Here is a 13496-nt window from a genome sequence, read left to right as displayed (position 1 = left end):
ATGCATTCATTTGTTTTATTTTAACACTTTCTATGTTTTAATGAACCTATTAAAAGGTGAAAGACTGTTATCACAAGTAAATGAGCTGTTTGTGATCATAGGGGATGTTTGTGGAGCAGGAACATGCTGTGGAGACCTGAATTATCTGCCTGTACAGGTGACACTGGTTTTAATAGACAGGTATAGGACAGCACAAGCCATGTCCTAGCCAATCATAATCCAGAGTCCAGGTCCATAGAGGCTGGTAACAGCCTCTAGAGCCTCAGAGGCTGAGCTCTATACAGCTCAATGTGTCTAAGAAATACCTTGAGACTGTATCAGCTTCTACCTGACCATTTAAAGACTTTATCTTTTCCATTTTAACCAACCACTTTTACATAAGTCTTCTTTAAAGAAACATGTTTTCCTCGCAGCTTCTCCTTTTTATGTTTTCTGGTTGGAGCCTGTTCGGTTCTGTGTCAGGTTCTTCTGTTGTGGAGGAGGCTTATGGGGCCGTGGTCAGTGTCCTGTCTCCGGGACAGGACGTTCTGAGCGGGGAGTCACTTCGCTCCCTCTTTAATACCCTGGAGAAACGTGTGCAGTGCAGCGAAGTGTCGTGTGAAAAGGTAAGTTTTATTAGTCTAACCATGCGGCCAGGTTAGAGAGCCGGGTGCCTGCCTGCAGAAGGAGGAGAGAGGTCGAGGTCCAAAAGCCATTCGCCAGCGGCTACTTGTTCACTAAACCACTCATTAACTAGTATTTAAACAAAATTAAATTAAATTAAATGCTCACACATTATTTTACGTTATTATTATTTAAAGTGAAATTTATCTTTTTGTAGATGAACGAAGAATTTAAAAACTCCCAATACTAACTTTATCAGTCTAGCAAAAAGCAATAGCTTAATAGAATATATATATGTATTCACAGAGTGATTTGTTTGTTATAAGTAAAAAGTTATTTCATGTTTTAATCCTACAGTCTTGTAATCCACTGTAACTTTCAATTCTAACCGTATAGGCCTAGGTGCCATTTATAGCCTTTGAATTTAACCACATACAGAATAAAATATAACACTGTGAGCTTAGACAGGTTTCTACAAAACTAAAATCTAATACTGAACATAAAAGTAAAGTTTCAAACTTCAGTTTCTTATTTTATCAGTATTACTATTATTTCCTGCACTATTACTTCCTTATTTAACCGTCCTATCTTTGGGGTCAATTTGACCACATTCAATGTTAAACGTCTCTAAATATATGAATAACATCATTTTTTTGCGTCAATTTTAATTACTTTTCCTAGCTGAACAGGGCACGGCACTGATTATCCTTGATAATAGTTGTGATAATAGTTTTTTCATACCAAATGTTATAGATAACAAGTACTTAGAAATGACATAAAGCCTCTTAAACATATCTCTTTCCAATTTAGGTTGATGAGTGAGATTTTATGGTGATCTGCATTTTTTTTCCGTAGTTGTGTAACGGGTATTCTAGATGTATATGTGAGGTGGGGTGGTGGGGTATTTAAAGAGCTATTTAGGTAGTCAACTAACAAATGTGAAAAACCCGACACATTAACTTGGGGGGAAAAAAATGTATTATAATAATTTTCTGAAGGTTTAAATTGCTGGGGTCAAATTGACCCCAAGGATAAAAAGTGTTAGTAAATCGGAATGTAATAGGAGGGTTAAAATTTCTAATAGTCTGACGTCTGTGGATGTAGGCAGACAGTGTAGCCTGTATGTAACACTTTATTAAATGTTTCACCTCAAAGTTTCTAAAGAGAGAAAATAGTCATATTTAAAAGTATGAAATTCACAGTGAATGTAGATCAAGGCATTTAAATCTGTAACACTGTAATACAAGAATCCTATGTTTTTCTTTTAGAGGCATTTAATGAGTGAAACTATATTTTATGACAGATTTATTGTGTAATTTACAGTATGTAGGCATTTTAGTGTTTCCAGGTCTCGTAGACTTTATCAGTGAGTGTCAGCGAAGTCCTTGGCCTTCTTACATATCTGTACGAATGTACAGTGCATGGCTGATAAATATCTACGGTCCAACAACTTGACCGGTTGGCAGTGAAAAATGGATAAAAGTAAAGAGATGGAGACTGCACACTGGATGTCACTTAATATTGTTAAATGAAAAATAGATTATAGGCTTTAAGTGGGATTGATAAAAGTCATCAACGCCACCCCCGTAAAGAGAAAACTTTTAAAAATGTAAAATAAAAATTGTTAAAAATCAATGTGAAGTAAAACTATTGTATTTTAAACGTAGGTATTTCCAGTGTACATAAAAAAAAAAAACGTTTCAACATGCATTCTTTTGTGAAAAATTAGTGAATTATCCTCACTGAGCCATGATCTATGAGTGGAAAAAAAACACCATTGCGCAAATGTTCAGTAATGGAGGTAATAATGATAGTTAATAAACTATGGTTATTGGGATGTTTTGGTTTCTGGCACTTTTGGATTATATGGTCAGGGTCAAACAGACCCAGGAACATAAGAGGAGGGTTAAAGAGGTCCAATAAAGTAATAAACCTAATTTCATCCAGGGTAAAAGAAAAAATTTTCCATAGTGTCGTGTCAGGTGACAGGTTCTTACAGTTTGAGTTTCTTTCCGTCGGTTTAAGGGAGAGTTCACCCGAATTATAAGATACGATAAGAAAAACCTTTATTCGTCCCACAATGGGGAAACTGCAGTTTGCAACAGCATGCAGAAATGACACAGATATAATAAATAATAGATATAGTGCACATATTAGAAGTGCTCGGTGTGGAGCCTAACAGCAGCAGGAAGGAAAGACCTTCTGTATCTTTCCTTCACACATCGAGGGTGAAGCAGTCTGTCACTGAAGCTGCTCCTCAGTCCCGTCAGGTCACTGTGCAGGGGGTGGGACTCATTGTCCAGCACGGAGGACAGTTTAGCCAGAACTCTCCTGTCACCCACCTCCCTCACTGAGTCCAAGGGGCGGCCCAGAACAGAGCTGGACTTCCTGATGATCTTATCCAGCTTCTTCCTTCTCCCTCTCTGTGATGCCACTGTTCCAGCAGACCACTCCATACAAGAAAGCAAGATGGCTGTTGCCACTACAGAGTCATAGAAGGTCTTCAGGAGTGCCCCTTTCACTCCAAAAGACCTCAGTCTCCTCAGAAGGTAGAGCCTGCTCTGTCCCTTCCTATAGAATGCATCAGTGTGGTGAGACCAGTCCAATTTGGTGTTGAGGTGAACACCCAGGTACTTATAAAAGTCCACTTGCTCAATCTCCATTCCCTGTATGTTCACTGGTGAGGGGAGGGCAGAACGCCATCTACGAAAATCCACCACCATCTCCTTGGTTTTCCCCGCGTTGATAAGGAGGTGGTTTCGCTGACACCAGTCAACAAAGTTCCCCGTCAGTCCTCTATACTCGCTGTCAGTGTTGTGTCTGAAGTCTGCTGTGTAGAGGGTGAAAAGAAAGGGGGCCAGGACAGTCCCCTGAGGGGCACCCGTGCTGCTGGTGAGCAGGTCAGACACAGTCCCTGCTTCTCACTAACTGTGGTCGGTCTGTGAGGTAGTCCAAGATCCATGTGGACAACTGGTGGTCCACACCCATCCTCTCCAGTTTGTCCCTCAGAATCACCGGCTGGATGGTGTTGAAAGCACTGGAGAAATCAAAAAGGTGATTCTCACAGTGCTGCCGGGCTCTTCCATGTGAGAGAGAGCTCGGCGTAGCAGGAAGATAACGGCGTCCTCCACTCCAACATTAGGACGGTAGGAAAACTGTAGTGGGTCCATGGAGGGACCCACCTCATAGCGGAGATGTCCAAGTATCAGTCTCTCCAGTGTCTTCATCAGGTGGGATGTTAGAGCCACCAGTCTGTAGCTGCTGAGGTCTTTAGGGTGTGATGTTTTGGGCACCGGTACCACGCACGAGGAAAAACATATATTTTTAGACTTACCCCCACTGATGTCCAGACATGCAGATGTCAGTTGCAGTTTTATAAGCATTGAATGATCTAATACTTCTTCTCATCATGCACTACCATGATTCATCAAAATCTGTGAATTTAATTTCAGTTGTGGTGCTCAAAGATGTTTTATAGTTACATTTCTTGACAGAAGAAGCTTTGGATAATTCATATAACACGATAATCAATTTTTGTATTTTTCAGCTGAAAGTAGTTCCAATATATATATCCAATTCCTACTCTGTAAAACATTTTAAGTCAGTAAAACAAAAGTGAGTAAACTCAAGCTGAAGGAAATCGGTTTCATCTCAAAAAGTTATAACATTTCTTGTTTTAACTTAATGCTATGAGTCAATACAACTTATTAAGTTACGTTTTCCACTGAAGAAAACACATTTTATCTTGTCAAATGTTTTTGTTTCTGCTTAGATTTCTCATCTTGACAACTAATGGCGAGTTTTAAAGTTTACCGAAACTTCAGACTGATTCAGCTAACATATTGTTCTTTCAGAAATTTGACATTTATTTTAGTTAGGCTGTTTAGAGAGGAGGAAATTAAAATTTGATCCACCAGAAAACAGCCACTTTGAAATTCATTCCTGGTATGGAAAAGGGTTCTAAAATCCACCCATCCGTTACGGTTATGGTGGCAATATTTTTGCTGACGTTGTAATACGTTGTAATCCTCTTTTGTAAAGCCTTTACATAGTAATAATTCTATCTAATTTAAAGAAAAATGCAAAAATAGCAGCAGCCTCTATATTTCCCAGTTTTCAAATCATATCATCTCATCACTTTTTCAGCTGAAAACTTAAAGACATGTGTGAAGGGAACATTTACCACACAGACAAAACTCACAAGAAGTCAAGACAATGGATTAAGTTTAAGTTTAGAAAACATATAAAATTGAGTTCAATATCAAAAACTTGTCATGAAGATTGGAGTTAAAGGGAAGAAAATGGTTCACATAACTTAACAGGTGTTAGGGAGGAATTTGTGGTGATGCCGATGAAGAAGAAGTAACAGAGTCCTGTATGTCTTATGCTGAAGGAGTTTATCTGTTCCAAATGACCCAACCATAGGCCATTCTCCGTGTGTCCAATCTTGCATAACAGTGGTGAACGGATACACATATTTCCAACCTTTTAGACGACCAACTACGCCAGCTGGTGTTCTCGAGGAGAACATGCTCTGTAGATGTTGTGGTTGCAAACCGCCTGCACTGTGTACCTCTGCATCAGGTCGCTTAGAGTGTGGCGTGTCGTTTTGTTTATTTGATGCGTGTGTCAATTTTGTGTGTGAATTTGTTTCACCCCCTGTTTTGGACTGATGAGCACCCATTGTAATAAAATTCAAACAAACAGGACACTCAATAAACATACAAAAACAACTTCAGCAGCATACAGGTTTTCTGGTCTTACATACATTTTCAGTGCTGTACGTGTGAAGGTAGACGTTTAGTCTCAGTGTATACACATTTAGCTTTGTTCCTGACGGACACAGATGGGTGGTCCCCGATCTTGATCTCTGGTGAAGCAGATCTCTTTCAATCCACCCCGAAATCCCTTTCCTATGACCAGAGATCTCAGGTGGGTAGGTGGACACAAAAAAGTGATAAGCTCACCCAGCTCTTCCTCACAACAATACAAGCCCTTTGCAAAATTGATAATTCACTCTAAGTTAAAACGTTTCTCTTATACAGAATCATTAATGAAGTATCACTATTAATACGAGTTCTTTATCAAAAGTTTATTTCCCATTTTACATTTTTAGTTCGTGATCTCGTCAAACGCAGACAGGGCAAGGCATAATATATAACAAGACATTATACATTTGCACTTACCAAGGTGTTGTTCTATTGGGATCCTGTTTGTGATGCCAATTGTTAGGGAGGGATTTGTGGTGATGCCGATAAAGAAGAACTACCAGAGTCCTGTAATTATGCTGAAGGAGTTTATTTAGGCTCGATCGAGGAGAACAGAAGCTTCGTCATCACAACAGAAGTGCATGAGTCCACCTCAATTCTAAGGGTCAAACAGTAAAGCTCAGATTCTTATACTAGAAAGGTGGGCCGAGGCAGCAAAGGGGAGATGTGTTAACACCCAATTGGCCATGCAGTGGTTTTCAAAGTGGGGGCCGCCAGGGGGCGCTAGGGGGGCCTCAGACAATTGGAGGGAAGATAAGAAAAGAAATTAGAAAAATTAAAAAAATATAATCTAATTATTTTTAACCATTATTATAAAATATAATCTAATTGTTTTTTAAATCATTATCATAAAACATAATTATTAATAATATATCATATCTAAATGTTATTTGCCATGCTCATCTTTCTGATTCCCTGCCAGTCAAAATACCGTTCATACCATGACCTCATAATCTGTGTAGACCTGGCGGTTTGCGCCATTTATCAAGCTGCTTTGCTCCTCAACCTAGCATGTAGCTAGCATGTAAGCGCAAAATGGACAGGTTTTTGACAAGAAAGAGACTGAAGGAACAGACAAACAGCCCTGTCATGGAGGATACTGCTGCAAAAAATAACCTAAGAAGAACTCCTAGCCAACTAAAGTCAGAAAATATGAGGCAGCACTTATGCTAAACAAATGTAATAGTTATTGAATAGTGAATAAAAGTAAGAAACATTATAAAAGATGACGTTTCTTTACATATTTTGTAACATTGTCTGTAGATTTGCAAAGGGGGTCCCCAGCCAGAAGCTAATGCTGTTCGGGGGGGCCTTGGCATGGAAAAGTTTGGGAACCCCTGGGCTATAGTACATAAACATGAAGATAAGGATTCACAATAGCTAGGAAATACAAAGTGTCATCCAGTGACGGAGGGCGTTATCATTTAACTCTACAGCTGTGTCTGTAGACAGCCAGAGAGTGAGATTGAAGACGCCAAAGAGGGACCATGGCCTTGGCATGTTCCTCAGAGAGAAAATAGGGCAGATAACTGACCCCAGCAGTAATCTAACATTAACTACACAAACTATCTAAAGGGAAGAGAAATTATTCTCTAACAACAGGGAGTGGGAATTTGTGGAAATTTGGAGTGGAAATTTTCAGTGACAGTATTCTGTCATTTGGAAGAAGAGGACAAGGTTTAAATAAAGTTTATAAAACCTTGTCCTAATTTATTTTAGTCTCCTCTCTGCTTCCCGTCAGAGTTTATGGGTCCGGACTGATGTTTGTCACTATTTTAATGGCGCTTTATGACACAAATGTGTGTCTGATCCAGAATTTAGTCAAACAACACAAATCAACTTCACTTCTCTAAGCGTCTCTATGCCATTGCTCTCTGTAAATGACTTGAGATTGTTGAATTAGCAAATGTTCTCTTGCTGATTTATCACCTGTATGTTTTTGTCTTTCTTTGAATGCTTCACAGTGTGATCTGGCCGGCTCTGTACACCAGCTCATCAACAGCTCCTCCATCCACAGCGAAAATGTAACCGTGGATGTATCTCAGTTCACGATTCTCGCTGCCGGGAGCATCCTTTACCTGTCCTCCCCTGGTCTGGTCTGCAAGGCGACAGAGCAGGGGAAGTGGAGAGAGGAAGCCGATCATTTTCTACACAAACTCACACACACGGACCATCATGAGCCACACGCTGAGACTGAACACCTGCACATAGAAGTCGAGGGAGTGGAGGCAGTCCTGCAAGAGCTTCAGCATCATTATGAGCCCAAACAAAATAAGGTAAGCATAAATATGAACTGAGCCCCAATCTACCCATCTGTGGTCAAATCTGTTGCTCTGATTCTACTTTGTGGTGAAGACAATGTGAAAATGTTCCTAAAACAACCGAGAGAGGCTCCTTAACAATAGTGTACATGCTTAATGGCCACAGGGTAATGTGTTCATTTCAGATAAAGACTAAATAAGTTAAGAAAAGGTGTCCCTCCAAACTTTTAGTGAGTTGCATGCGAGTCAAAATCCCAAATGATATCACAATGATAAAGGAAGCCTTTATTTCACAAACCTTTTAAACTCACCTTTGCTTCGTCCCCGCTCTTCCTCATCACCATGGTAACCAGTCCTGTGTAACAGCCAATGACCTCGTGATGGACGTCCACGGACACCTGGAAGCGGGTGCAGTTTTGGGTTACATCCTGTATCACGCTCTGCTGGGTGACTGCTTCGCTGTTCACTCCCTGCCTGAGGAGAGCTTCTTCCTGGACTACATCATGGGCCGACTCACTGGGTCAAACTATTTCACTGTTGAGGGTAAATGGAGCAGAAAGACACATCAGTTTAAGCTCAGACACTGAACGATACCTTAAAATAAAAATGCAGAGCCATCGCAGGGATTTCAACATAAATGTTTGAGCGTCTTAATTCTGTATTCACGAGCACAAACACCTCTGGGAAAGGTTAAGGTCATGTTGTCTTCGCTTCTGCAGATTTGGAGGCTCTTATGGGCAACCTGCACATCGGACCTCACCACGTGGACGACTCACACGCGGATCATGATCACAGAAGTCAGAGACGGTGGAAGAGCAGCAACCATGACCATCATGAGGAAAACAGCACCTGGGAGCAGGTACCAGCACAGAAACATGCAAGAATACAAGGTAACACTTAACTTGATGGTGCGATTGAATCTCCAATCTCTTTATTCTCCTTCCCCAGCATTGTTTCTCAGCTGAAGAGCTAATCCAAATCTACGGTTTGCCGGAGAACAGCTCTGCTGCCCCTGCTCTGGGTCGGTCTGACATGGCTCATCTTAGCCCTGCACTCATCCAGCAGATGCTGAGTGAAGCCTGCACAGCCGCCAGAGAACCAATGAAACCAGATGCACTCACTAAGACTGAGAGTAAGTGAATTGTGCACTGGAGTAAAAACTACCTACACAACCAGACATGATCTCAAACACTGAAAAAATAAATATGAGTTGCACGTGTAGATAACGCACTTCATTGTTCTGCTTGATTGTAAATGCTTGACTTAAATGCTTGGGAAGGTTGAGAAAATGCACATTTGCGCCTCTTTCTGAGGAGCCTGATTCAAGCTAACCCCATTTTTCTTTCTTTCCTATTTGCGCAGGATACCTCTATGCGACTCTTGCTAATGTGGTGATCACACTGATGTCAATGTTTGGCGCTGTGGTGCTGCTGTTTACCTCCTGTACCAGCGTGTTCCAGTTGTGCATCCAGTTTTGTATCAGCCTGGCTGTGGGCTCACTCACTGGAGATGCCCTACTGCACCTGCTGCCCATGGTGAGGGACTGTAATCATTTTAAAGACTCATAGTCTGGCTACATGCATACATATGTATTTGCTCAGTTTGTGGCTCTGGTTTGGGAAAATCATAGTTTCAGGACATAAGCCTCTAGGGAACTCATCAGCTCTGTCATGACTTTAACAATCATCATCTTGTCTTTGTCTAGTTCCTGGGTTTACATGTGCACTCAGACAACCACGCCAGTCACGATCACGAAGAAGGAACTCCAGACTACATGAACAAGATGTTGGTACTGATAGCTGGGATCTACTGCTTTTACCTGATGGAAACTCTTTTCTCTCTGATCACATACAAAAACAACCATCACCGTCACCACCATCTGGTGAGGAAAATTACAGAAGAAGTGCAGCCGTAGCATCACGCACATACGGCATCTGAGTGAATTGACTCATGTTATACCGAAATGCAGGCTAAGGTTATAAGTTGCTTCTCTCTCTTTGTCTTTTTAGGAGGAATCTGAGCCTCACCACTGCGATCACGGGAGGGTTTTAGAGATGTATCAACGGGAGAGGAAACAAAAAGACAAGCCACAGTCGGCGTCAAAAGCAGATCTGGTAAGAAGCAAGCATCAATACTTGGAAGATACAGAACGGAAACCAAAACGATCTTGCAAATGCTGCTGCTTGTTATAAAGTGGATCTAGGAAAATGTAGTCCAACTGATAATAATAGGGGCGGCACAGTGGCAGTCTGCATGTTCTCCTTGTGTCTGCGTGGGTTCTCTCCGGGTACTCTAGCTTCTTCCCACTGTCCAAAGACAGGGTGTACCCCGCCTCTCACCCAACGACAGCTGGGATAGGCTCCAGCCTTCACAGGACAAGCGGTTACAAAAGATGAATGAACGAATGAATGATAATTATAGACAGGACTAAAGCTTGTTTACATCCGTACTAAGATGTTGAATCCCACTGAATCTCCGCAAACAAACTGTTTACTGGTGCTTCAACACAAACACATCTAATGCCTCAATGTCAAAACCATGACTTGCTACTTAATCTTCTCTAATGCATGTAATGTATACATTTCAGGTTGACTATGAACACGATGAGAAACCACATTCAGAGTCAAAAGAGCGCACCAGAGGTGAATTCCAGCACCAGAACAAGCATGATCTCGTCAATGTGAGATATTGTGGTTACTACAACATAAACTATAACTATGTTTGTGTGTCTACAGAACAACGTCTGCTGCCTTATATGATTACTATTGGTGACGGGATCCACAACTTCGCAGACGGATTAGCAATTGGTGCGGCTTTCTCTCTGTCATGGAATTCCGGTCTGGCCACGTCCGTGGCTGTACTCTGCCACGAGCTACCACATGAACTTGGTGAATGTCACACACAGGAACCGATGCCTGGTTTGATCATTTAACGTCGATTCATCAACAACAATCTTCTGCTCCCATTTCTCTTCCAGGGGATTTTGCCATTTTGCTCCACAGTGGAGTGTCTGTCTGCAGGGCCCTGATTTTAAACGTTAGCAGTGCCATGGTCTCCTTCATTGGCCTGTACATCGCTCTGTCTGTAGCCACTGACCTCGCGACCAAGCAGTGGATAGCTGCCATCACCGCAGGACTCTTTCTGTATGTAGGACTGGTGGATATGGTGAGTGCTAATGTTCATAGTCTTGACAAATCTTGCTGTAGTGATCATCAAAATACTATGAACTGAAGAGACCTCTTTGTCCTTCTAGATGCCCACCATGGTCCATATCAGCAACAAGAGACCCTGGCTGATGTTTCTGCTGCAGAATGTCGGCCTCTTCACCGGGTGGGCTATCTTGTTGGTCCTGTCACTCTACGAAGAAAAAATCCGCTTTTAAAACACGGACTGTCAAGACAATGGATTGTTCATCTTGCTCCCGGGTTCACAGCAATGTGACTGGGAGTTTATAGGTGGTGGTAATAAATGACCGTGATCAGATCAAAAGGATAGAATGAAAAGCTGATGTAGACTGACCTCAGTCAGATGCTACTGGTTCCTACTTACAAAAGGGGCAAGTAGGAACCTGTGAGATTGAGAACTTAAAGTGATTCAAAATTTAAAGTGATTCAAATTTGCAGTGCCGCTTGAATGCCCTTAATTCCAACCAGTGCCCTAACCAATGAACAGTGAACTCTGTGTGGTTGGCAGAAATAGCAAAAGCCTCTCATCACATAAAGCAGTTCACTACAAATCAACCACCACTAACAGCCTGGAGATTTCTTTACTTCCTCTTAAATTTAGGGTGAGGCTGTTATGGATCGCATGAATTTAGAACTCTTAAAATCCCATGCTATACAACATATCTCCGTATTTAAATGTATGAAAAAAAGACTAATTTATAAATGCATCATTTTATTACATGTTTTGTTGCAGATGACACAATGACGCTGACTTTGTACAAGATTATTAAAGTTTTATGAACAATTAATACTCAAATTAAAATGTATGCTGTGCTGTTAAAGTATACAGTAACCCAAAATGAACAATGGTTAAGGTGTGTTCAGTTCATAATTTTTTTTCTTTCCTTTCTGCTTCGACAAAATGACTTATAGTGGACGTGTTGGCTGCCCTGGTATTGCACAGAATTAGTAATAATGACTTTGATGGAGTAAATGTAAAGTAAATGTATGCTAGTGTATATGATGTGGTAAATATTTTGTAATTTTGTCTTGTGCAACAAATTAAAATATTTCAGAATTCAATATGCAGCCCTATTTATGTTGGTTTCCTCTTAGCATATGATAGACAAATATATTTTAGACTCAAAAAGATCAAATTATAATTGTTCTTTTTCTCTCATTGCCCTGCAGCAGTTACAGCCTGACAGAGACAAATTTATGAATTTTCATAAGACATGATAACAATTTGTTAAGATTGTATTCATCATACTTTAAAACTTTCTCCATTTGGCAATCTGATGGACCAATCTGGGTTTGGCGGTTGCCAGGACAACGGTAATTGTCTGACTGCACTGTGCCGAGTGTGAAGTTTGGTGGAGGGTGGATTATGGTGTGGGGTTGTTTTTCAGGAGCTGGGCTTGGCCCCTTAGTTCCAGTGAAAGGAACTCTGAACAGAAAGAAAGGAAGAGAAAGAAAGAAGAAAGAAAGTTGGTCTGCACTTTGACCTTTAGCATTATACTTTCTGACATTGTGTCTTCACCGTGGTGAAGTCAGACCTGTTCACTTTGTAATCTTTGTGTGAACCAAGCTGAAGCTGCAAAGAAAACTTCTCTATCGTTCTCATCTAATCTCCTCAATTTACAGGTTATGAGAACATCTTCATTAGGGACAAAGTCGACTGACAACTGAGGCAGGAAGACGTTCATCACTATGCACACCGATCAGGCATTATGACCGCCATCTTAATATTGTGTCAGTCTCCCTTGTGGCTGTTGTTAGTGTTATCAGAAAATGGCTCGGTGTCCCATGCTGCTTAAGCGGCACAGTCTTGTATGGGAAAGGCATTCTGGAGCTCCCAGTTGCCAGCCTAACAGAGGAGTTTAAGTGTGCTAAAGTTAGACTGGAAATGACTCTTACTCAGTCAAAGGATCCAGTGGTTAGAAGTGCAGCGCCCACTGTTAAGACTGGGAGGAAGTGGAACCCAAAAGAGGCAGTACAGCAAGCACAGGCAGCTCTTAGGCATAGGGATATCATAGGCAATGTACAGCAAGGGCGTGGAGGCTTAGGGCTGTGTGCAGGGAAACCGGGAAAAACAGGGAAAAAGATGGTAGAAGAGGTACAGAAACAAGAGGAAGCAGTAAGATGCACTAAGGCAGTGTCGCAGGCTAAGTAGGGTCAATGGGTGAACTGGGAGAATGTGGAGAAAAGGAAATTGAAGTGGAGAGAGCTTTGGAGCATGGAGGCCAGCAGGATTAGATTTATGATAGGGGCTACTTATGATGTGCTGCCAACCCTCCAGAACCTAAACCAGTGGGTAGGTGTAGTGATGGCCCTCTGACACCCGAGGCTCCAACAGATGTGCGGTAGCTCTTGAAGCAATTGTATCGAACCACTGTGCCAAGGCGTTGTTTGGTCACGTGACTAGTCACGTTTGAAGCACTTGAGTGACGTTCGAAGCAGTTCAAGTGCTTCGAATGCTTCAGCGGCAAACGAATCACCCCAGGGGTTCGGTTTGTCATGTGAACCACCTGGTGGGATCGAGTGTGTTCAGGGATATTTCGGATATCCTATCCCTATTTAGTGGTGCTCATTTGAATGTTTCTTTGCATAGTAGGTTGGTTTGTTGCTGTAGTTGGAGTTGCGTATTTTGTGGAGATAGATCATAAGATTCAGAGAGAAATACATAAATTAGTTACATA

The 13496-nt window shown here is 41.4% G+C and overlaps 1 protein-coding gene across 1 annotated transcript; it reads left to right on the top strand.

Moving 5' to 3' along the window:
* The first annotated feature begins 381 nt into the window (after positions 1-381).
* Positions 382-11431, top strand: LOC311501880 (zinc transporter ZIP4-like). Its single transcript, XM_084563928.1, has 12 exons — positions 382-605; positions 7337-7648; positions 7987-8176; positions 8353-8492; positions 8582-8765; positions 8996-9168; positions 9339-9515; positions 9643-9747; positions 10221-10275; positions 10369-10521; positions 10611-10798; positions 10887-11431. The coding sequence occupies exons 1-12, from the start codon at positions 399-401 to the stop codon at positions 11013-11015; spliced, it is 2013 nt and encodes a 670-aa protein (XP_084420054.1). The 5' UTR covers positions 382-398; the 3' UTR covers positions 11016-11431.
* Positions 11432-13496: the final 2065 nt, after the last annotated feature.

This window comes from Chelon labrosus (genome assembly GCF_963514085.1).
Source record: "Chelon labrosus genome assembly, chromosome: 16".
Classification (NCBI taxonomy): Eukaryota; Metazoa; Chordata; class Actinopteri; order Mugiliformes; family Mugilidae; genus Chelon; species Chelon labrosus.
Note: the sequence above shows the minus strand (reverse complement) of the source record. Positions and strands in the feature narration are given on the sequence as shown.

Coding starts and splice junctions, on each gene's coding strand:
- LOC311501880 (XM_084563928.1), top strand. CDS start 399: ATGTTTTCCTCGCAGCTTCTCCTTTTTATGTTTTCTGGTTGGAGCCTG. Junction 7,649..7,986: donor ATGAGCCCAAACAAAATAAG/GTAAGCATAAAT, acceptor CATGGTAACCAG/TCCTGTGTAACAGCCAATGA. Junction 10,799..10,886: donor ATGTAGGACTGGTGGATATG/GTGAGTGCTAAT, acceptor TTGTCCTTCTAG/ATGCCCACCATGGTCCATAT.